Genomic DNA, 23,156 nt, shown 5'->3' with positions numbered 1-23,156 from the left:
CCCATTTCTGGGTGGACCACGTCATTCATCTTCATGGTCTTCCAGAGCACATCGTGGCCCACAATTCATGTCCCGCTTCTGGCAGGAGTCCCTTCCGAATATTAGCAGTTTGCTCCGGCCCCTCATCCGCCTACCACCTCCAGACAAATGGAGGAATGGAGAGAACGCACCGAATTCCGGAGCAGTGCCCCCGGTGCTATGTTAATTATCACCAGAGCGATTGTTCCTCCACACTACCTGCAGCAGAGTTTGTGTACGACAGATTGCGCGTGTGGAGGGTGAGGTGCTTCTCCGGGAGGCACGGGGCTGCAATCGATTAACATGGCAACTTGATTCCAAACTCAGTGTGGTGCATTTTTAGCATGGAGCAACACAAGGGTTAGGCTATGACATACACAGCTCATGCTGTTCAGTAACCCAAGGGGCTTTGGCTAAGGGGTAAGGTAAGGCAGGTGTTTTCCTATCTGCCTTTAAGGACACCTCCGGTGCCTCCCAGGGCCAGGTGGAAAGCCAGTGCTTTTATGCATCCACATTTGTCCAAGCACATCACTGGTGCTGGATAAATAGTAAGGCAACATCTGCCAGGTTTAACTCCGAGAACTGTGGCTTTCCATGCTGGAGAGAATTCTTTGGGATCAGGGTGGCCTCAGACTGGCTGCATCAGACATTTGGGCGTTCTCACAGTGATTTAGCACTTTTTGTTTCAAGCCTGACTCTGTGGTAATCTCCTTCCTCATTGCAGAAAACACAGAAGCCTTCTCGGTCTGCCCCTCAGGCCATGCCTCTAGCTCCGTCCTGTTGTGGGGGACGCGGGAGGCAGGCTTTTCTCCCCCATCTCTCCCATCTCATCGCACACCGTGCCTGGTTCTTCCCACCACTCTGCCATCACTCCTGTCTCCCCCTAGGACCACCGGAGAGCGGGACGTTGCGTGCTGCTCTGATCCATGCACTGCCCAGCACTCGTCCCCATCTCTCTGGGCGTCCTGCGAGTGGAGTAGCTCTAAGGTATTTACACTGATAACTGCGCACATCTCCAGCTTTTGGGGGGCGGTCAACTTTCTCTATTGCACACAGGGCTCCCCCTTCCCAACCCAGCCTCCCGCATCCCCCTAGGCCCTCAGCCTACTCCTCCCACTCTCCACCCCAGGGAGAGCCTGGGGAAACCTTTGCATCACAGCCTGCCCTGCACCTGGCTACCCCCTGGTTCTTGTTGACTTAGGAAGTGAGGGGGAAGGTACATTTCAAAGCCGAGGAGCCTTCACCAGGCTTTGTGATTGCCGCAGCCTAGCCAATACAAAGGGGGGGAGGCGCCTGGCAATATGCCCAGCACAGGGGCCCTCTGGAAGTTGCCAAGGGCACCACAAGCCCCAGAGCGGGAGATGTGGTGGGGGCATGTCAGGGCCAGCCCAGTGGTAAGAGGAGGCGTGGCCAAGGGAAGCCCCCAGCACTACCCCAGTCGGCTCCAGGGGCTCAGACTGTCCATGCAGCCCCAGCCCTGGGGAGGCGTCAACTGCCTGCACATGGCCCCTGCTTGGGTGCAGGAATTAGCTTGGCCCTGCCTGAGAATGCCCTGCTGCCAGTCCGCACCCACTGTCAGCACAGCCCTCGTGGCAAACGTCTCTCAGTCCCTGGGCCCTGGGTCTGTGAGGGCTTTACAGGTGAAACCCAGCTGCTCCAGCCTCACCTGGGTGTCAGTGCGGAGCCAGGCAGCACCCGGTGTGTTGTGATCATGTCATGTATTGAAAATAGTGTTACATTTCCACGCGATCCCTTTCCGGGTGGAAGGGTTTCCTGCAGGCTCTGGGGTTGTGTGGGGAAGCAGCAGTTCTAATGTGCCTCCTGTCTCTGGGTGCAGGACACCTGCCAGTGCAGAGGTGGATTCATGACCGCCCTTACTGCTCTGCTGGGCCTGGTTGGGTAGGGCACTACAGAGGGTGCCCTGCACCAGTTTATTACCCCTGCAATTACTGGGTACCCCCAGGTACAAGCTAAATGTACAGTCCCCAAGGGAAGCACGTGCTGCCCCGAGGAGCTGCCAGTATGCAGCGGCGTCTCGGGGGGAGATGCCAGCACCAGGTGATACAGCCCAGAGAGGCATGTTAAGCTTGGTGAAACATCCCAAGAGGTAGAACTGAGCCCCAAGCCCAGTAACTGACTGATACTCCGCAGCGCACCCCCGGAACTACTCGACTCAGTGCTAGAGGCGTTCGAATGCAGCTATTTGGTACTTTCAGAAAACCTCTGGCCCCACCCACACCCAACTCTTCACTTCCTCCCTGTCCCGCACAGGCTGCCTATATATCAGCACTAGGAAGGAAAAAGCAGCAGAGCGTGTTGCAAAGATCCCGGCAAGTGATTGCTCCTCACTGCTCTTCAGGCGGAACCTCACACCCAACAACTTATTTCACAACAGCCTGCGAACAGCTGGCCAGGGGCCAAGGAGAAGACTTGATGTATGGTAAAAACAATTCCTTCCTGGTGCTTCCATGCCCTTGCAGGGGGAGCTGCTCTGCCTGTCTGTGGGTTTTCCCATCGCATTGCTTGCTGCATGGCAGCGTATTGCTTGGGTTACACTCCACTCTGTCCAGAAAGGACGCGGGGTCTCCCGATGTGTGTCCCAGAAAGCTTGTTGGGGGAGCCCAAGTTCAGGTCCCTAATCTGCCCAAGGTGGCCTTGGGCAGCGCTCACTGGGCCTCACGCCCCCATCCGCGGGGGAGCTATAGTCCTGCCCTGCCTCCCAGGGGTGTGCTAAGGAGACGGCACGCTCAGGTGCTACAGAGACAGACAGAGCTTCTCGCCCACTGCCGCCTCAGACTGACTGGGGGGGATGCAGGGAGCCCCTTTCTAAAGCCAAGCTCTTCCTTTTGAATGTGCTCCGTGTTAGAGGGGGAGACAAGCGTGGAATTGTTGACGATTGAGATGCAGGATTTGGGGCCCAGCGCACTATTGCTCTGCCCTTTGGGGGGTAAAGCAGAGCAGGGTGGATGTAAAATGCCACCGTTCTGGTCTGATAACACCCGCTTGGCACTCAGTCTGCGTTGGTGCACATGGCTGCCCAGGAACAAGGGAGTGGGGGATGGGAGCCTCAGTCTGTGCACATGGACAGAACAGTGCATAGTCTTTGTTAGGACAGGGAAATGCATCTGTCACTCCGAAAACGGCCAAGATTATAGGGTTTACCAGCAGATTGGTTAGATGCTGACGGTGACTGCTTGCAGCATGCTCTGTGATTGTTCCTGTGTAGTAACGATCTGTGATAGACTGGGCTGGTGAGCTCTGATCTGATTGCTGTGCGTTCTCACTCTAGCTATGCCTAGAAGCTAAAAGGAGAAATTTGCCAGTTGTCTGGACTCTCGGTTTTTAATTTCCACTGGTGAATTTGCAAATGTTGATCCTTCCTGTCTGTAGAGGGCAATGTGTCTGAATATTGCCTAGCATTTCAGCATGCCCTCTCTCTGGGCTTGCTCTTAGGTTTGTTACAAACCCAGATGCAGACATTAAAAAAGCCAACACGCTCAGTAATGAACAATGGCAGGGCTGGGAACCAGCCCCAGATCATCAGCGAGCCGGACAGGGTGTGGCATTACAGTCAACAGGCTGCCCAAGGATCAGACTGCAGCTTCGTGGTCTGAACAACAACAGGGTCAATAAAAAAAAGGAGTACTTGTGGCACCTTAGAGACTAACCAATTTATTTGAGCATGAGCTTTCGTGAGCTACAGCTCAGTGAGCTGTAGCTCACGAAAGCTCATGCTCAAATAAATTGGTTAGTCTCTAAGGTGCCACAAGTACTCCTTTTCTTTTTGCGAATACAGACTAACACGGCTGTTCCTCTGAAACAGGGTCAATGTCACCTTCAAAGCGTGCGCTCCCCAGCGAGGCTCTGCTCAGCCCAGGCAGGGGCCAAGAGGGAGCACCGCGCCAGCCCACCCCCCAGGGAGAGGCCCCAATCTGGCCCTAATGTACTGATAGGTAGCTACAGTCTTTACTCCTACTTTCTGACAGGCTGTGTCTGGGAATGCCCTCTGCTCAAATAAATTTGTTAGTCTCTAAGGTGCCACAAGTCCTCCTTCCCTCTGCTCTGTGTGTTTGTTTGAAGAAGGGCTTCATGTAACTTCCTTGGAAGTGCTGCTGAAGCGAGGGCAGCCATCTGCTAAGCCAGGGCTCCTTTGTGCTGGTGGGATTGGGCCTGCCCTCTTGAGGGAAGGTAGCAGAGCCAGGCAAGGAGATGGGTCGCCTGCTCTTTGCTGTCTTTGCTCCTCCATGCGACACCTAATAACGCTGCTAACTTTTGCTGTTAATACAGAATCAAAGATGTGTAGGGCCCTTTACAGACAAATGCCATGGCCCTGAGGAGCTCACAGTCTAGGGCCGGTACAACATCACATGCGGGGGCGGCTGGTGACCCAGCCGTTGGGGGAGGCTAGCCCCTGGCCCCAGCCCTCCCCATCTGCCCCCCTCCCCTCAGGAGCCCATAGCACCCCCACTGCGGGCCCCGGCCCCAGCGCCGAGCGGCCAGGGGGTGAGGCCCCAGCCCCCGTGCTCTGGGCGGGGCAGCCAGCCTCGGTGCTCTGGGCAGCAACACTCCAGCACCAGCCGCCCCGACTCCCTGCGGCAGGCCAGCCGGCCAGCCAGCCCCAACCAGCCTGGGCAGAGCAGGGGAACGCAGCGGGGGCCTGGCCTGGGGGTGGAGCGTGGGTGGCCTCATGCAACGCTGTTTGGCAAGGTGCAGCTTCCCCGTGCCTGTGACCACATGGCCCCGGGAGGGAAGAGGAGCAGTGGGAGGAGAGCTACACAGCACAGGGGCAGGATTATGGCAGGTCGTTTCCAATGCCTAAAAAGGGCAACATCCTATTTTTAATGAAAGAAAAGGAAATATTTAGGCAAACAAAATGGCTTCAGTGTGTGGTGTGTCATGGGAATGCAGGCCAGATAAATAGCCTTTACTTTACAGTCAGCATTGTTTTACCCCATTTAACAGTAGCCAAAATCCCATAAACCCACCTTCAACTCCCCAGGGCAGACTCACAGCCAAATTTGGGAACATTTGTAGAGGAATCGTACTCAGACGCAAACACATGACTTCTTGTGAGAAGAGCCTAGATATCATGGTTTTTGCCATGGCGGTCACATCCTGCCTTAGTCATGAAGTCACTTGGTTTTGTGTGTTTCATCTCTATTTTTATTCCAGTTTCTTTTACATTGCAGACCAGTACAATACCTAACATTTCCAATAGCATTTTCTACTTTCAAAGTGAAATAAAAGTTCAGAGGCCGAGATCTAAATGCCAGAAGATCACTCGATCCTGATCATCTAGTCTGATTTCCTGTATAACTACAGGTCAGAGAATGTCACCCAGGGATTTGCCAATCAATTATTGTGGAGCTCAAATGTTTTTTTTAAAAAGACATCCAATCTTGATTTAAAGAAGCCAGGTGATGAAAATCCATCACAAATCTCATGGCACCGTTCGAATGCTTAATTCCCCTCACTACTAAAACTTTTCTCCTTATTTCCAGTTTGAACTTGTCTGAGTTTAATTTCCAGCCATAGCCCCTCATTCAGCCTTTTCTCCTAGAGTAAAGAGCCCTCTAGTATCAGACAGCTTTCCTCTGTGGAGGTACTTGCAGAGGTTGATCGAGTCATCTCTTCACCTTCTCTCTGATATGCTCAAAAGATTGCGCTCCTTTATTTTCTCACCATAAAAGTAGGTTTTCCATCTCCCCAATCCTTTGTGAGTCTCTCTTCTAAACCCTCTCCAACTGTGCGATACTCTTCCTGAAATGCGGACACCAGAACTGGACACCATATTCCAGTAGCCATCACACCAGTGCCAAATACAGAGGCAATACCAAATCCCTGCTCCTACTTGCTCGTCCATTGTTAATACATCAGAAGATCACGTACACTCAGTTCCATTCACTTAAATTCAATGAGATTTTATCGGTACCACAATCTAGGCGAGCACTGTTAGGGGAGTCATTTTCTCCATGGCTCGTGTGCAATCAGTTCTTCATTAGGAACCCCACGCCCTTCTCAGAGGGGGTGCTTTCCAGGAGGATGCCCCCCAGCCTGTCTGTGTGACCTGCTTCTTTGTTTCTTGCACCTGGCTGAAATGATTGCTCCTCCTAGCCCACTATGCAGCATATGGCTGAGCATTATTGCCCCAGGCTGGACCCGGAGAGGGTCAATAACTTGCATGGCAGGGCAGGGTACCGCAGTGTAGTGATCTAGGTTAACAGACTGGAAGAAGGAAAAGCCTGGCTCTGCCCCCAACATACCGTGTGCCCATAGACCAGTCACCTCCCCTCTCGGAGCCTGGGCTGGCCCCTTGGTAGAGAGAGGTTAAGAATACCTTACGGGGAGGGGCTTGGGGATGGGTTCATCAGGTAAGCAGCTTGAGTGAAATTGGAAGAGCCTGGGAACAGAACGCAGCCATTGCTGGCTTCCAGCTCTCTGCCCCGGCTGCTAGCTAATGCAGCTCTCTCCTGCGTCCTGACAGCATTGTGCTTTTCATAGCCACGGAGCAGCCATCTGCTCTCAAGCAGCATGTGTTTTACTTCAGGAAACCAGTGAGAAAGAACAAGCTGAGGCTCCAGGGAAGAGCCCGGTGTGTGGCTGCGTGTCTGCCCCTGACTGCAGCCCCGATTGGCAGCTGGCTTGGGAGAGCCCACTTAAAGGGGCCCTATACAGAACACAACCCTGGCAGCTCTGTAGCTATCCCCACCACAAAGCCGAGCTCCCGAGGGCTGCCAGGCCTCCGAAGACCACTAGGACCCATTGTTCCTATGTCAGCGGGGAATGGTGCATAAGGGAAGTGCCCCAAACCCTGAAGCAGGTTCCTGAAAGGGTGTTATGAGGAACAATGCAGTAAAGATTCTGAGGACCTGCAGCCCTGGGTGCCCCGTAACTAGCTATGCTAGAGAGAGGCACTGTGTATTGTCAGCAAGGAGTTAATAGGAAAATTTTCAACATTGCACAACTAAGCAAAAGGAGAAATGACACCAGCTTTCCCTTCCGTGTTACATTCCAGGAGATGTCATATCAAAATGCTGCAATGTGGCTACCAAAAGGCACTGAAACTTTAAGCCCAGATCTTCAAAGATATTTAGGCTCCTAACTTCCATTGATTTCAAGTTAGGAGCCTAAATACCTTTAAGAATAAAGGCCTTGGCCCTTATGGCAGTGAGAGAGGAGCAGACTTGTTAATTGTACATTGAAATATCCCAATCAAACATGAAAACTCAGCAATGCCCCCTAGAATATGTCTGACGAGAACCCCGTGTGCTGGAGTTGTAACCGATGCAACCGAGACATTAATGTGTAACATTGCTCAAGCCTTAACTCAGAGCAGACACTGCACAACACCAGCTGGCAGTTCTTAGAAACCTGTCTTGGGCTGGTGTGCTTGCAGGGGCCGCGTCGGGCTGGGTAACAATGCGAGAACAAATTCCCACATTTTCTGGAGCAAGAAGCTTTCACAGGATTCAGTGCATGTGAAGCTGAAGTTATTCTATATTTGGAAACTGGAGAGTGAAAAAATGTAACCTCCCAGCTGGGCCTGAGATGGAACATCTGCCCAGTCAGGGTCATACAGTGGTGTAACGGGCCAGTTCCCCTTTTCTGGAGAGCATGCAGCCAGCAAATGACAGGGAAAGCCTGGTGAGGCACTGATTCACTGCATTCCCAGTGCAGCTGCTACATCCCCTTGGAGAGAGAAAACCAGCCGTTCCTTGCCATAATCCCCAAGGGAGGGCAGTGATGGAAACCCAGCCTGCCCTTCCCTGGTGATGAATCCCTGGACTGTGGCCTTCACTGGTTGGGCACAGCAGGGGTGAACCTATCTCAGTGCACCGCCAGCCAAACCTGCCGTGTGTGTGCCGACTCTGGATCCGAGCTGCTCTGTGCTGTAAGTGTTGGTATGATGCGAGGTGGTGCGGAGAGCATGTGGGAGCCTGCACTTCACACCTCCTCAGAGTTTCTCAGGAGGAAGCTGCACGTCAGCACTCTGACAAAACCCCCTTTTTGTAACAAGAGCAATATTTCAGTGTTGGTTGTTTCTTTGACCTAGCTCATCAAATGGTGCCTGCAGGGCTCAGGGGTTCGTCACTGGAGTCTGGCTGGTGGGGATCGCACTGAACAACAGGTGCCTTGGGGCTAGCTTCCAGCAGGGCCATCACAGGGGAGCACTGACTGACATGGCTCTGGAAAGAGGGTATCACTGCGGGTGGCTAGCCAGCCAGCCCTGAGTACTAATCAGGGACAGGTATTCCCTATAAGGAGCTGCCAGCGGGAGGAGGTCCCCTGAAGGGAGGGGGAAGCTGGAGAGGAGGCCCTGGAAAAGGCTACGCCCCAGGCCACTAGATGGGAAGAGGCAGACAGGGAGAAGGACGCCAGAGAAGAAGCTGTGAGGGTCAGAGGTTTGGGGGGAGCTGGGCCTCCCGGGAGGCAGCATTCTATACCAAAAGCAGGGAAGAACTGCAGGGCCGGGGGGGGGGGGGGGGGGGGGGCAAAGCGTCTGCAGAGAATAGAGCCCAAGAAGGGGGCAGAAGTTGTGTTCTGTTTGCTGTGGGCACTGGAGAGTGCAACTGAAGACAAGCCCAGGTGGGGCAGAAGCTCTTGTGTTTATTGCTTTTGATTTATGGGACACTGTGGGTTTAAAAGATGGGGGAATGGAAGTGAGTGTCAGCTGTCTGGAGGGCCAAGTCTCCCCACAGGCCACTGGTATCCCAAGGAGAGCTGTGAGGGCGTGCCTTTGGGACAGCAAGTCGGTGACGCTGCTGTTAGTCATGGAGTGTAAGGCCAGACAGGACCGCTCAGTGATCTAGTCTGACCTGTGCAGCACAGACCAGCACACACACACACAAACCCAGCCCGAAAGCACGGGAAAGAAATCATTAACCACAGAGATCTTCTCAGTGCAATGAGAGGCCATGAGGTAGTCCCTTTGGCAATGCTCACAGCCAGCTCTATTCCCCTCCAGAGAGGGAGGCTGAGAGATCTCTCTTCTCTTCTGCCAGGGCTCCTGCAAAGCTGCCTGCAGTGGGACCAGCCTGCGCAGTGTCTCATCAAGTCAGTGCCTTCGCGTGCTCCCAGCGCCTAAAGGCTCCTGCCATGGGGAGCGTGTGTCTGACTTTGCAGAAAACCCTGAGATGACGTGGCACAGCGTCAGGGTCTCACTGAACTGGAGGAGAGCAGAATGGGGTGGAACCCCGTTCCCCTGACTGAACCTGGCCCAGTCTCTGAAAGGGTGGCACTAAGGCTATGGGGAAGATCTCTGCCCCAATGAAGTCAGGGTCCTTGGCTCACCGCTGACAGACAGGGCTATAAGGGTCCAAGTTGCCAACTTATGTCTGACCCTTGCTCAAGAAAGATGGTTCTGCATCAGCAGGGTGCAATGTAAGACAAGCAGGCATTCCCCTAACCCAGTGGTTCTCAACCTTTCCAGACAACTGTCTCCCTTCCAGGAGGCTGATTTGGCTTGTGTACCCCCCGTTACACCTACTTAAAATCTACTTGCTTACAAAATCAGACATAACAACACAAAAGTGTCCCAGCCCACTATTCCTGACAAATGGCTTTCTTTCTCATGGTTACCATGTAATTCTAAAATATCTCGATGGGACTGTAGAGATTGTACTTACATTTCAGCGCGTCGTATACAGAGCCGTATAAACAAGTCTTTGTCTGTAGGAAATCTGAGTTTGCACTGACTTCGCTGGTGCTTTTCCTGTGGCCTGTTGTAAAACTAGACCAATCCCGAGATGAGTTGCTATACCCCCTGGAAGGCCTGTGTGTACCCCCCGGGGGGACACATGCCTCTGGTGGAGAACCACTGCCCCAGCAGTGGCTGGGAGGTAGAAAACTGAGGCACACCCCTGCTACTAGGGGAAGTCGCTGAAGGGGCACCACAGTGCTACAGACGGGCACTTCAGCAATGGGAATGCCAATGCCATTAATGCTGCCCCGGCTCCTGACAGGGAACAGCGGGGGCAGTCATCCCATCCCCCCCCCCCATGATAACGAGTTGGTGGGTAGGCAAGGGAACACAAGCAGCGGCATCTGAGGAGTGGTTATGGGAGAGGGAGGAAGGAAAGGTCTGGAGGAGACAAGATGACGGCTCTAAACTGACCCCCTCTGCAGCCGTCTGTGGGTGATGGCAGGGCTGGCGGCTCACTCAGCCTGGAGGGCGCTCAGCTGACGACTGCACTCTGTGCCCAGGCTAGTCTTTACAACATAAAATGAGCTGAAAATGGCTTTCGGACCAGAAAGAACTGCTGCAAACCTGCCAGGCTCTTGGGAGGGGGAGCAGGGTCCACACAGCCAAGGGAACCTTTTCAGGTATTCGAAAAAAGATACTGACAATGGGTGAAAGGCACTGTGGTGCAGAGGGCCCCCACACCAGGCTAGCACCCCACTAGATCCCACTGACACCCTCAAAATGGGCTCAAAGCAACCTGCAAAGGGTTGTAAATAAACTGGGCTTGGCACCATTTTTGCTTCTTTATGATGGAGAAAGAGCCTGAATTTTTTAAACTCTGTTTGTTCTTTACCTCAGAAATGGCTGGTGTGCCAATGTGAAGACTTCTGGGACACCTCAGGGATGTCTGGCAGCTCTTAACACCCCAGCTGTAGGGCTGTGGGGGTTGAATCTTTAACAAAGGCTTCCTCTATCCTAAGTGCTAGTTAGTACTTGGCGTTCACCGGGTGGTCAGAAAGAGAGAACTCCGACAGTCTGACTAAAAACCTCTCCCCCGCAGCTCAGCTTACATGCTGGTGGTTCTGCTGAGCTTACCATTACACTTGCTCTCCAGTCAGGCCTAGACAGGACATGAATTTCTGATAACAAACAAGCAGAAAAGAAAAGGCCTCACCCATTTTCGGAGAGAGCATGTGCCCAGTTTGGTTCTTTTGCAGAGCCCTAGTTCTTGCCCTCTGCTCAGGGCTGAATTTCACCCAGTCCCGGGGGAAAGAGCCTATAACTCTTCCTTCACAACTCTCTCTAGCCCTCTGCTAACAACTCTTTTCCATAATGATCCATCCCCTGTGTCACCCGCACCTCAAAAAGCCAAGTCTGATAGCAGTGAGTTATGCCAGGGTACGTATGAATAATGAAAGGAGCCAGGGATTTCTGTGTACCCCCAGGATACACCAGTGCCCTGTGACTGTGCCCAGATGGAGAGTTCCTAAGCTACTCCAGCTTCCCCCTGTGAGAACACCTCAGTGCACACAAAGAGGAAATTTCCTCCCACTCTGGGGGCAAAGCAGTTGCCTTTAACATTTGAAAGGTTTTCAAGCCCTGCTTATAAAATAAACCCTGGGGAACAAGCTCCAGGAGAGCCCAGTGAGATTGCCTCGCGCAAATTGAGCCGGCTGCTTCTCAGGAGTGATCTGACGAACGGCCAGCCTCCGTAAGCTGAAGACCAGCTGGGGAAGTTCTCCTTGATTCTCTAAAATACTGGCTGTGTTGGGGCTCCCCATTTATCTCATACAGGCCCTACCCCACCCTGGTCACTATCAGCCACGGATAAAAGGCCTTGGGAAATATTGCTTACCAGGGAGTGACTTTTTCTCTCTTCAGACATATATTCGATATGACTAATTTCCCCAGGTTTTCTTTGGAGGTACATAACAGCAGGGGTGAGTTCAGGAAGAGGAAGAAGCACATCACATGATGGGGGAGTCAGATGGGAAGGGGCTGGGCTCCAGTGACAAGTTTCCAATCACCCAGCCGCTGCTCTGTCTTTATGCCTCAGGGAGGGTCGAGGGCCTCAGCAAACTACTTGTTATATCCAGGTAATGGCTACAGTGGCCTTCCTAACACAGACCCTGCAGTGATGCTGTGTAATGCTGCACACACTGGTGGGAGACCTCTCTCATCATTGTGAAACTGGGCAGGAGATAACTTATATGAACAACGAATCTCTTTCCTTCCACAACTTCAGCCACTTCTATCAAATCCCTGAGCTGGGAGTACTGCAATCCTGGCTGTGTGGCAATCGACTGTTCTAATCCATTCTGCCCACTCGCTAGCTCAAGGCTTCTCAGATGTTTACGGTGTGACTCATAGTGTAGTCTCCTGGCCAATGTCCCCTCCATTCCCAACCACAGAGACCATCGGCCTTCCCAGCTTATACCACATCACTTCTCTGTAACAACCTACGTGGGACAATAATCCTAGCAACTCTTTTCAAGGGTTTTTTGTTTGTTTGCTTGTTTAGCTTTTTAAGATGTAATTTAAGAGCTGGAAACAAAGAGAAGAGTAAGGCTGTGTGAGCAGACAGGTCATCAGCAAGTGGTCTGTGGGTAGTGTTACCATTCATCCGGGTTTTCCCAGACATTGCTTCTTTTTCGATTCTCGTCTTCTGGCCCGGCGGATTTTTGAAATACAGCGGAACCTCAGAGTTCCAAACCCCTCGGGGACGGAGGTTGTTCGTAACTGAGAACAAAACGTTGGGGTTTTTCTTTCAAACGTTTACAGTTGAACATTGACTTAATACAGCTTTGAAACTTCACTATGCAGAAGAAACATGCTGCTCTCCCTGTATTTTTGTTAGCAGTTTACGTTTAATCCAGCGCTGTCCCATGTCTGCTGTTTGGTGTTTTGGTCTCTGCTGCTGCCTGACTGCGTAATTCTGGTTCCCAGTGAGGTGTGCGGCTAACCGGTCAGTTTGTGACGCTGAGGTTCTTCTGGAAGAGCCAATGTTCATGAAAGAGCACCAACTGGTCCACCTCCCAACTGGCCGCTTCCCTGCATCCACATTTGATTGCCTCCTGGCAGCTGCTGGATCCCGCCCAGCCCGGCCCCGGCTCCCAGCGCTAGGGAAGGGGAGAGTCCCGCAGGGAGGCGATGACGGAGCTGGTGCTGTGTCCTGAGTCTGCTCCAGCTGCCCTGCTTCTGTGACAGGGAGTGACACTGCCCCCCACCTTGGGAGTGGGGCCCCAGGTACCCCCTCCAGCACCCCACAAATACCCCCTCCCAGTACAACCCACTTCCACCACCCCCCAGGTACCCCTCCCAGGACACCACGCACCCCTACAGCACCACCCAGGTACCCCTCCCAGGACACCACGCACCCCTACAGCACCACCCAGGTACCCCTCCCGGGACACCACACACCCCTACAGCACCCCCCAGGTACCCCTCTGGGACACACACACACACACCCCTACAGCACCCCCCAGGTACCCCTCCCGGGATACCACGCACCCCTACAGCACCCTCCAGGTACCCCTCTGGGACACACACACACCCCTACAGCACCCCCCAGGTACCCCTCCCGGGATACCACGCACCCCTACAGCACCCCCCAGGTACCCCTCTGGGACACACACACACCCCTACAGCACCCCCCAGGTACCCCTCCCGGGACACCACGCACCCCTACAGCACCCCCCAGGTACCCCTCTGGGACACACACCCCTACAGCACCCCCCAGGTACCCCTCCCGGGATACCACGCACCCCTACAGCACCCTCCAGGTACCCCTCCCGGGACACACACACACACACCCCTACAGCACCCCCCAGGTACCCCTCCCGGGATACCACGCACCCCTACAGCACCCTCCAGGTACCCCTCCCGGGACACACACACACACACACACCCCTACAGCACCCCCTAGCTGTACCCCCTCTGCCCCTCCAGCAGTGTCCTCTTTTGGGGAACTGAAGCATGGTAACCCTCGTTTTTAAGGCCCAGCTTGACAAAGCCCTGGCTGGGATGATTTAGTGGGGGATTGGTCCTGCTTTGAGCAGGGGGCTGGACTAGATGACCTCCTGAGGTCCCTTCCCACCCGGATATTCTATGATTCTATGGTCTATGGGACCCATGGGAGGGAACAACTCGGGGATGTTTCACGGGCACCCCCTCCCCATGCCATGTGAGCAGCTACATACCACTGACACTAGGGCCTTGAGAGCAGATTCTGCCTCTGCCAGGACTGGTGGCTTTTGCTTTTTTGTTTTCCCCTGTTCCGGTTGCTCCTCTTTGGTTGCTGCCCTGAGGCTTTGCAGGAGGGTGAGTGTCACACAACCCTCCCCCCGCTGCACACTCACCAGGCTGCGGGGTTTGGGTGCCAGCAGGCCAGACCTGTGTGACCCTTTGCTTCTGAGTAGGTTGCCATAGCCTCTCTGGCGGGGCACAGGCTCTCTGTCTGTAACCCCTTCACAGAAGTGAGACCCTGCAGCCCAGCTGCCCTCTGCCCCCAGGACAAGTGCTGGCCCCCACAAGCCTCGCAGTAGCTTAGCACATAACCCTTTCCCAGAGCTCCAACCTTGTGAGCCCTCCGGGTTTTCAGTTCACCTCTTCAGGGACACATGAGAATGGAAGGAGACAGACACGGAGGCTTTGTAGGGGTTCCCCAAAACCAGTCATGCATTAATCTAGCTAGCATAAGAAATATACAGATCTAGACAAATCCATAAATGCCTACACACATTTCTCCACCTCAGTTTCCTCACCCCTCTTGGAGTGTTTTTGGGTTGGGGTCAGGATCCCCTTGGGGAGTCCAGGATCCGCCTTCTGCACATGCCTTCTCCTCCAAATCATGGTCTCCTTCTCTCTCCTGTGTAGCTAGTTCCCTTCTTCCTCAGCTGGTCCTGCAGTTAAACAAGACCTCTCTGCTCTCAAAGCATGCCCCTCTCTTCAGCTCTCCTGCTCAAGTTCCCAGCATGTGAGTCCTTCTGAGTTTCCCCTTAGTCTCTCAGTCTCAGTGGCTTTCACCTGATCTCCTTGTTCTGCTTCAGGGGAAATTCCACTGCTCTAAGCCCCAGCCATGCACACAGACTGAGGTCCCTGGGCTTCAGCCATCCCATTGGCCTCAGGTGCTCCCCCTTGAATGGGAGCACCTTAGATTCAGTGGCCCTCCATTGTTCCTGATTGGGGAGATACATAGGCTTAGGAGCATGGGGTAACCCTGCTTACCCCGAGGCATTCAGTGCTACATCATTTCATAAAATCAACCAGAATTCCTAAGTTGTACGCAGACAGCTTTCCCACACAGGCTTGCAGCCTTTTCTCACAGCCAAACACTGCTGCCTGAGTGCCATTACTAGATAAGGCTGGTAGAGCTGTCAATAACAAAGCTGAAAAGGCAGACGTAGCCAGTAAATATTTCTACTTTGAGTTTAGAAAGAAGCTGGCTGACTCATTCACAGCATACCATCATAATGAAATGCTTTCTATTCCGACAGTAACTACAAATGTTAACCTGCACTGCTAAAGTTAACCTTTGTCAATCGCAGGACTGAATAACTGGCACCAAAGAGTTTTAAAAGAATTAACTGAGGAGTTCTCTGGATGTTTGTTCAAAATCTTCATTAATGATCTGGATGATGGGATGGATTGCACCCTCAGCTGGGGGGACAGCTAGAAAAGCTGGAGGGTAGGGACAGGGTCCAGAGTGACCTAGACAAATTGAAGGTTTGGGCCAAAAGAAATCTGACGAGGTTCCACAAGGACAAGTGCAGAGTCCTGCACTTAGGACGGAAGAATCCCATGCACTGCTACAGGCTGGGAACTGACTGGCTAAGCAGCAGTTCTGCAGAAAAGGACCTGGGGGTTACAGTGTGTGAGAAGCTGGATATGAGTCAGCAGTGGGCCCTGGTTGCCAAGAGGGCTATTGGCACATTGGGCTGCATTAGTAGGAACATTGACCGCAGACCGAGGGAAGTGATCGTTCCCCTCTATTTCGCACTGGTGAGGCCACATGGGGAGTACTGTGTCCAGTTTTGGGGCCCCCACTACAGAAAGGATGTGGACAAACTGGAGAGAGTCCAGTGGAGGGCAACGAAAATGATTAGGGGGCTGGGGCACATGACTTACGAGGAGAGACTGAGGGAACTGGGCTTATTTAGTCTGCAGAAGAGAAGAGTGTGGGGGGATTTGATAGCAGCCTTCAACTACCTGAAAGGGGTTCCAAAGAGGATGGAGCTCGGCTGTTCTCAGTGGGGGCAGATGACAGAACGAGGAGTAATGGTCTCAAGTTGCAGTGGGGGAGGTCTAGGTTGGCTATTAGGAAAAACTATTTCACTAAGAGGGTGGCGAAACACTGGAATGCGTTACCTAGGGAGGTGTTGGAATCTCCTTCCTTAGAAGTTTTTAAGGTCAGGCTTGACAAAGCCCTGGCTGGGATGATTTAGTTGGGGATTGGTCCTGCTTTGAGCAGGGAGCTGGACTAGATGACTTCCTGAGGTGTTTTCCAACCCTAATCGTCTATGATACTATAACTAAGAAATCTTGGAAGACTGTGTAAATTCCAGGGGACCGAAAAAAGCTAGTGTTATGCCAATATTTAAAAAGGGTAAACAGGATGACCCGGGCAATGATAAGCCAGTTAACCTAACATGGATCCTGAGCAAAGTCTGCATCAGTAACACATTAAAGGGTGGCAGCATCGTTAACGACAGTATGGGTTTATGGGAAATAGGTCTTGTCAGATGAACTTGAAATACTATTCTTTGCTGAGATTAAATTTACCGTGGGAGGTGCTATATTCCCAGGTACGTGAAGGCTTTAAATCCAGCTGAGACACCTTTTTAAGAGATAAACTGTCGTTCAGCCAGAAGTGATTGAACTTGATTCAGAAATTACTGGGTGATATTCGCTGGCTTGTGTCATGCAGGAGGTGAGGTTAGATGAGCCTTGAAATCTAAGAAAGCTTTCCCTGGGGGTGGGTACTGTCCCACAGCTGCATTGTCCCAAGTTGTGAATGGAGGGGCTATGGCTGGATGTGGTGGGGTTTCTATCCTTTGAAATCTTTACATCAAGATTGGGTGTCTTTCTAAAAGATACCATCTAGTTCTACCCTAAATCATGGCCTCTTGTTCAGCAGGTCAGGCCAGAATGGTCCCCTCCAGTCTTAAAATCTGTGACGGAGCCCGGCTAAACATCAGACCAGTCACATGGTATCCTGCAAAATTTCCTTTACCTGTGATGGGAAATGCCATTTATTTAGCTTTCCCCTTGACTCTGAATCCTTTCCCCATGCACACCCGGACTTAATCATCCCCTGAGGAGCCCTAGAGGGGAAAACTGCACTGATTGGGTAACTCTTTATCTGCATTACTATCACACGTTATCTGACACCTTATGTCTGCTGATGAGTTTTTAGAAAAATTCACTACATCTTGAACAGGGATCTTTGTAGCAAGCGTGTTTACTGCTCAGGCCTAAGAGCCTTTGAAAGAGTTCGTTTATTTGCTCCTTTCTTGTATCAGGGCTGCTAATTTTGGACATTTCATCTGCGGTGAAATTGCACTCATGTTTCAAGGGGAAATCATTCACTGTGCAGGAGTTTACGGGTATTTCAAACCTATTTTCCTGGTGCTGTGACTAACACTCCAAAAAGGGTAACACCCATGTTTCTTTATTTTCTTTGTTCCTTTTTTTTAACTTAATGACCCTTTCCTTGCTCCCTTGCAGCATTCAGCACTGTAGGGCCACACTGGCCATGTCTCCAACAGTGAGTTGCATTGATCTGGAAAACGTGCTTCAAATAGCACACTGGTAAAACCCAATTTTGCCCTTAGTGCAGACAAAGACAGTCCTGTTTAGAGTCCTGTTAGCTGATGCTGGTGAACGCCAGGAGCTCAGCTAACATTTGTTTAAATACAGCTTGTTCCCATCTAGACCAGGTGCTCAGTCCTGCTTACCAATGTTAAGACATTTTCTATCATGGTGCATTTCTCAGACATGGCCTATGACATGTTATCATATCTGACCTGGTTATGAACAGTCATTTTACCTGACATGCTGCTGAACATGATTTAGCCATCTGAATAACCTGGGGGTGATGGGGGGGGGTGGAGGCAGCGGGGGCCAGGGAGAATGGGGGATTGGGAGACCAGGGGGAGGCAGCAGGGGCCAGGGGCAATGGGTGGGGGACCAGGGGATGCAGTGAGGGCCAGGATGCCAATATACAAGTTTGCCCAGGGTGCCATTTTCCCTAAGGCCAGCTGTGGCAGGGGTGCCATGGTCAGGGAGGCGCCGTGGTCAAGAGGCTGTTGCTGGCAGGTCCCTTGGCAGTCACCTGGAAGTTGCCGGTGGCTGTGGTAGTGAGTGGGGGCCCTGCCATTGTGCCCCCCACTATCAGCAGTTATCACTTGCCTATGGCTTTATCTTTATTTTTCTTGCAACCAATTCTGACTTGTTTGCCTCATTACTTGTACTCACTTAAAGTCAATCTCACTGTCGTGAATACACTTGTTTTATTGCTTTATCTAATCCAGTGTGTTTGAACTGAACTGTCTGGGAGACTCCATTTGGGGTAACAGGATATATGCATATCATGTCTATTAATTAAATGATGGACTGTATACAAGCTTGTATGTGCAGAAGAGGGCTGGGTGGTGCAGGACATCCATTTCTGGGGGAAATCTAAGACTGGGGTGTGTTGGGGTCATCGTGCAGGCTGGTTGCAGCACCCACAGACATAGCTGGGAGTGACTTAAACCTGGATGCTGCGAGCAGTCCAGGACTGGAGGCTGCAGCAGCAAAGCTGTGTAAAGGGCCCCCCAAGTTAGGGGGCAGGGGACACAGCTACTCACTGGTCTGCATTGTACCCTGCTATGTCCCAATGGCACCGGGGGAAGACTTTGGAGAGGAGAAAGGAGCGATGGGGGAGGGGGAGCCCTAGAGGAGAGTCCCCCAAGCTCCTTGACACAGCAGTCAGCACCCATGGTTCTGGATCAGCTTACCCAGCCCTGGTAGCCACTCCCTTCAGCCCCGCTGAAAGCAGCTCGGGGCTGGCTCGGGAGAGAAACTCCCCTTTACCTCAGGGAAGGGCTGCCTGCCCCAGCCATCCCAGCCAATGAGTTCAGAAATTCTCATCTCATGTTTTGTGGTTAGAGGCCCACAAGCTGGGTGCTCGGCATGACCTCAGGGCAGGAAGTTACAGGCTTCAGGCGCTGTGGAGGCCCCGGAGCAGAGAGGAACCATTCTGCCACGTGACCCCGTGCTTCCACAAGCACAAAGACAAACCCGGCCTCTCCCCCCCGTCAACAGGCAGGGCCTGGCACTTCGCAGCACCCTGTTCAGCGCAGCCAGGCGGATGTGGCTTGGCTTACCGTGCCATGGCTGCACCGGGACGTGCTGAGGGAAGGGTTGTGCAAATGGATTTTATTTTCTGTTTTCACAGCTCATGAGTGGCTTCCCCAGCCACAGGGCCCTCCCACGGGCCGCAGCCTGGGGCGGCTCGCTGGCTGCACCCAGGGGTGGCAGCACCTGGGGGGGGGGGGGGGCTGCTCCAAGAGCATTTGCAGAAGTGCTCCGGGGTGCGCCAGGTGCCGGCAGCATGGCTAGGCCAGGAGGGGCAGGGGGAAGTGGGCCAGCAGCAGGCCTTCGCTGGCTGCTCTGGTTCACTCTTGTTTTACACGACACCTTCAGGGAAGGAAGAAGTAGAAGCCCAGACTGCAGCTCGTGAGCCACCTGTGTCTCTCTTACAGTTAAAGTGCAGGCTCCCAGGCCACTGCATTCTCTGCTTACCAGACTGCGGGAGGGTGCGAGGGGCCCCCCTCGGGGCTTCTGCCTGCAACTCCCGGGTGTTAGCACCACGCAGAGAGGCAGCTGCAAATGCAGCGGGTGTCCCTTCAGCTCCCAGCTCTTTGCTGCTGCCTCTTCCCATGGCTGCAGCTCCCAGCTGGTTGACACCGGCAGCTGCTGTGCCGCGAGGGAGGAACCCCAGGCACCGCTACAGACTAGGGACCGAATGGCTCGGCAGCAGTTCTGCAGAGAAGGACCTAGGGGTGACAGTGGACAAGAAGCTGGATATGAGTCAGCAGTGTGCCCTTGTTGCCAAGAAGGCCAATGGCATTTTGGGATGTATACGGAGGGGCATTGCCAGCAGATCGAGGGATGTGATCGTTCCCCTCTATTCGACATTGGTGAGGCCTCATCTGGAGTACTGTGTCCAGTTTTGGGCCCCACACTACAAGAAGGATGTGGATAAATTGGAGAGAGTCCAGCGAAGGGCAACAAAAATGATTAGGGGTCTGGAACACATGACTTATGAGGAGAGGCTGAGAGAACAGGGATTGTTTCGTCTGCGGAAGAGAAGAATGAGGGGGGATTTGATAGCTGCTTTCAACTACCTGAAAGGGGGTTCCAAAGAGGATGGCTCTAGACTGTTCTCAGTGGTAGCAGATGACAGAACGAGGAGTAATGGTCTCAGGTTGCAGTAGGGGAGGTTTAGGTTGAATATTAGGAAAAACTTTTTCACTAAGAGCGTGGTGAAGCACTGGAATGGGTTACCTAGGGAGGTGGTGGAATCTCCTTCCTTTGAGGTTTTTAAGGTCAGGCTTGACAGAGCTCTGGCTGGGATGATTTAGTTGGGGATTGGTCCTGCTTTGAGCAGGGGGTTGGACTAGATGACCTCCTGAGGTCCCTTCCAACCCTGATATTCTATGATTCTATGAGGGGGCCCTGTGGCAGATGTCTGAGCAGGGTCAGCAAACCCTGGCAAAAACATGACCCCACTTGCCATCCCTAGCATTGCATCTGGCTTCTTCCCAGCAGGGAGGGGATCTTGGGGCTTCAGCCCAACGGGGCGTGACTACCAGGGCTTGGGGCTTCACCGGGAGCAGGGCTGAAGTTTGGCCACCCTGGCCTATGGGGTAGGTGCTGGGAAGGGCCAGAGGAGGTGGAGGGCTGAGAGGGAGTGGGGTCTGGGATGCCTGGGAAAGGGGAAGGGGTTGGGAGGGGGGCCAAAAGAGAGGACACATACAGTGCTGAGGTTGCAGGGTCCCACCTAAATCTGCTGGGTCTCCACCTCCTGTTGCCAGCTGGGGAAAGGAGGCTGCAGCGTGGGAGGCTGGGAGATACCCTACAGGCTCTGAGTCTGAGGGGACCTTCCGTGACCGCACCGGGGAACCAGGAAACGGGCATCGGCGGCTCTGAGTCCCAGTGGGCACTCCACCAGTGCCAAACCCCAGATGTGAACCCCCATGGGAGCCCTGCTTCCACCAACGCCTCACGTGGCACCCCAATGGCTGACAGCCACGGCCAGGGCTCTGCCCCTCCTCTACCTGACGTCCCCCTCCTGCAGCATTCACTTACAGAGCAGCAGCAGCTCTCAAACTCCAGTCCTGCCCTTCCCTCTGGTCGGGGACTTCGCCGTGCATCCAGGTGCTGGGGAGGTGTCCTGTCGCATTCAGCCACAGGTGCCTCTGTGAGGCTCACCGTGTAGCTTGTGAAGTCTGGCCCTTAGGGCTGGATTTGGATGTGTCACACCCCTGTGTGAGGCCAGGTCAGCTTTGGCTCCCATGCAGAGCAAGAAGGACCTGGGCTGTAGTCCATAGGATGACAAACCATCTCAACATCTTTCCAGCCCTTCCCCTTCCCCCTCTCTCTGTGCTTCCAAGATCCTTGCTGACTTACCCCTGCTGCATCCTTCCTCAGGGCTGTGTCTAAACCACAGCCAGGGATTCCAGAAGCACCTATGGGAGTTAGGAGCACAAGTCCCACTGACTTTCGGTGGGGCGGCTGTGCTCCTAACTCCCTCTGACCCTGCTTTTGGAAACCCCACCCACAATCTGGCCCTTCGTGATTCCTGTTTAACTGTTCCACGGAAGTTACTCTGCTGTCTGGCTGAGAAAGGGGTTGATGAAGGACTCGTTCACAGTTGGGTCTCCGTGAGATTGTCAGACCCATTTACGCTCTGCTCCCAGAGATCTAACCTGGGCTTGGCTCGTTCTGTTCTCTGCAAGTCAGCCTCCCCCAGTCAGCCTCCAGAATCTCTGTGGGTGCCCATGTCAGTGGGCGCCGATATCATTGCAGCGGTGGCCTGGCTCAGTTGCACACATGATCCCAAGGACTTCCTCCAGGCAGCTCTCCTGGCGGGCTCTGAGCCCTGACATGTCATTGTGGTGCTTTTCGTCTTGCAGGCGATGACGCGTTATTGCTGCCTCCTGATGGCTGCGGCTGGGCTGCTGCTGGCGACAACAGGTGAGCTAGTACTTGTCTCCGCTGCTTTACCCGGCAGGCAAAGTAGCCCCTGAAGCATGTTACACAGTTAGTAACACAAAGGCAGAGGAAAAAGAACCCCCAAGACATAACTTCCCAGGGAAGCATTTTGTTACCGTGATGGTAGGGTTAGCACTTGGCATCCTACACGTTGTTGCGTGCCCTTACTCAGCGGATGTGTCCTGGCACCGGGAGCTCAGCGCCTGCCAGTGAAGAGCAAACCAATTCACAAAGACCTCTCTCTGTCTCTCTGTTTGGAGGTACCTCATGGGTTCTGGTGATATCCATGTGATGAATTGCAGAGACGTGCCTTAATTACCTTTAGCATACACCTTTGCCAGTCTCCTTCTGCTGAGACTATGCGTAACATTGCAAACCCCTGAGAGGGTCCCAAGTAGCTGCCATGTAAAAAGAATGAATACCCTGCCACAGAAACTGTTCCTCCTCCACCCCATGTGCTCCCTAATGATCTCTGCACAAGGCTCGAGATGGACAATACTCACCACTGAACCAGTGACTCATTCACACGTCAATATCTCATGAACCTTCAGGGCTACAATCTGTAGGCTCTTGTTTCTAGCCCTGGCAGATGACAAGATCTCAAACCTTAGAGCTGTGGCTCCAGGATTAGAAAAGAGCTATTTTAGATCATTTTCAGAGGTTTCCAAAACATAATCATTATAATTTTTCTCTTCTTCTGAGGCCTGTGCAGTTGGACTCCCGGTAACTACATGAGGCTGGACTTATGGAGAAGGGAAATAGTGCCAATTAAAAAAACTCTAGTAAAATTTAAGTATCAAAAGCTTCCTTTTGAGCATCTTGCATAAACAGAATTTGTGACTGTGTGACGTGGAACTAAGGCTGAACTGGCTCTTGTTCAAGATGATCTGTCAACTCAGTGGTGGCTTTGCCACTCATGAGTCTTGTGCCCATCCAGTATGCATGGATGTGAAATGGGATAGAATATTCAAAATATTATAATGCCATTATACAAATCAATGAAATGGCCTCCCCTGGAACAGTGTGTTCAGTTCTGGGAATACCATCTCAGAAATGGGATAGCAGAATTAGAGAAGATTCAGAGACAGGTTTTGAGAATGATTAGAGCACCGGTTCTCAAACTGTGGGTCGGGACCAGGGCTGGCTTAGACTTGCTGGGGCCAGGGCTGAAGCCCCCACCCCACTGCCTGGGTGG

The 23,156-nt window shown here is 52.9% G+C and overlaps 1 protein-coding gene and 1 long non-coding RNA gene across 5 annotated transcripts in view; one reads left to right on the top strand and one right to left on the bottom strand.

Annotated features, from left to right (window-relative positions):
• LOC142068594 (uncharacterized) overlaps nucleotides 1-11,629 on the bottom strand; it is a 32,439-nt gene extending 20,810 nt beyond the window's left edge. The window contains exon 1 of the long non-coding RNA XR_012664477.1: nucleotides 11,556-11,629. This is a non-coding gene — a long non-coding RNA (uncharacterized LOC142068594). The remainder of the gene's footprint in view (nucleotides 1-11,555) is intronic.
• Nucleotides 2,290-23,156, top strand: part of ITGB2 (integrin subunit beta 2) — a 50,929-nt gene continuing 30,062 nt past the window's right edge. Inside the window, exons 1-2 of one of the 4 annotated variants that reach the window (XM_048869020.2) lie at nucleotides 2,290-2,458; nucleotides 21,883-21,943. In XM_048869020.2, the coding sequence (XP_048724977.2) occupies nucleotides 2,456-2,458; nucleotides 21,883-21,943 (64 nt within the window). In that variant the 5' untranslated portion in view covers nucleotides 2,290-2,455. Of the gene's footprint in view, nucleotides 2,459-17,251; nucleotides 17,353-19,604; nucleotides 19,885-21,882; nucleotides 21,944-23,156 lie in introns of those variants that run through there. The other 3 variants (XM_048869022.2, XM_048869023.2, XM_075118198.1) reach the window with 3 other exon arrangements.

Source organism: Caretta caretta, chromosome 11, assembly GCF_965140235.1.
Source record: "Caretta caretta isolate rCarCar2 chromosome 11, rCarCar1.hap1, whole genome shotgun sequence".
NCBI classification, from domain to species: Eukaryota; Metazoa; Chordata; order Testudines; family Cheloniidae; genus Caretta; species Caretta caretta.
The sequence above is the reverse complement of the archived record's forward strand: the minus strand, read 5'-3'. Positions and strand labels throughout refer to the sequence as shown.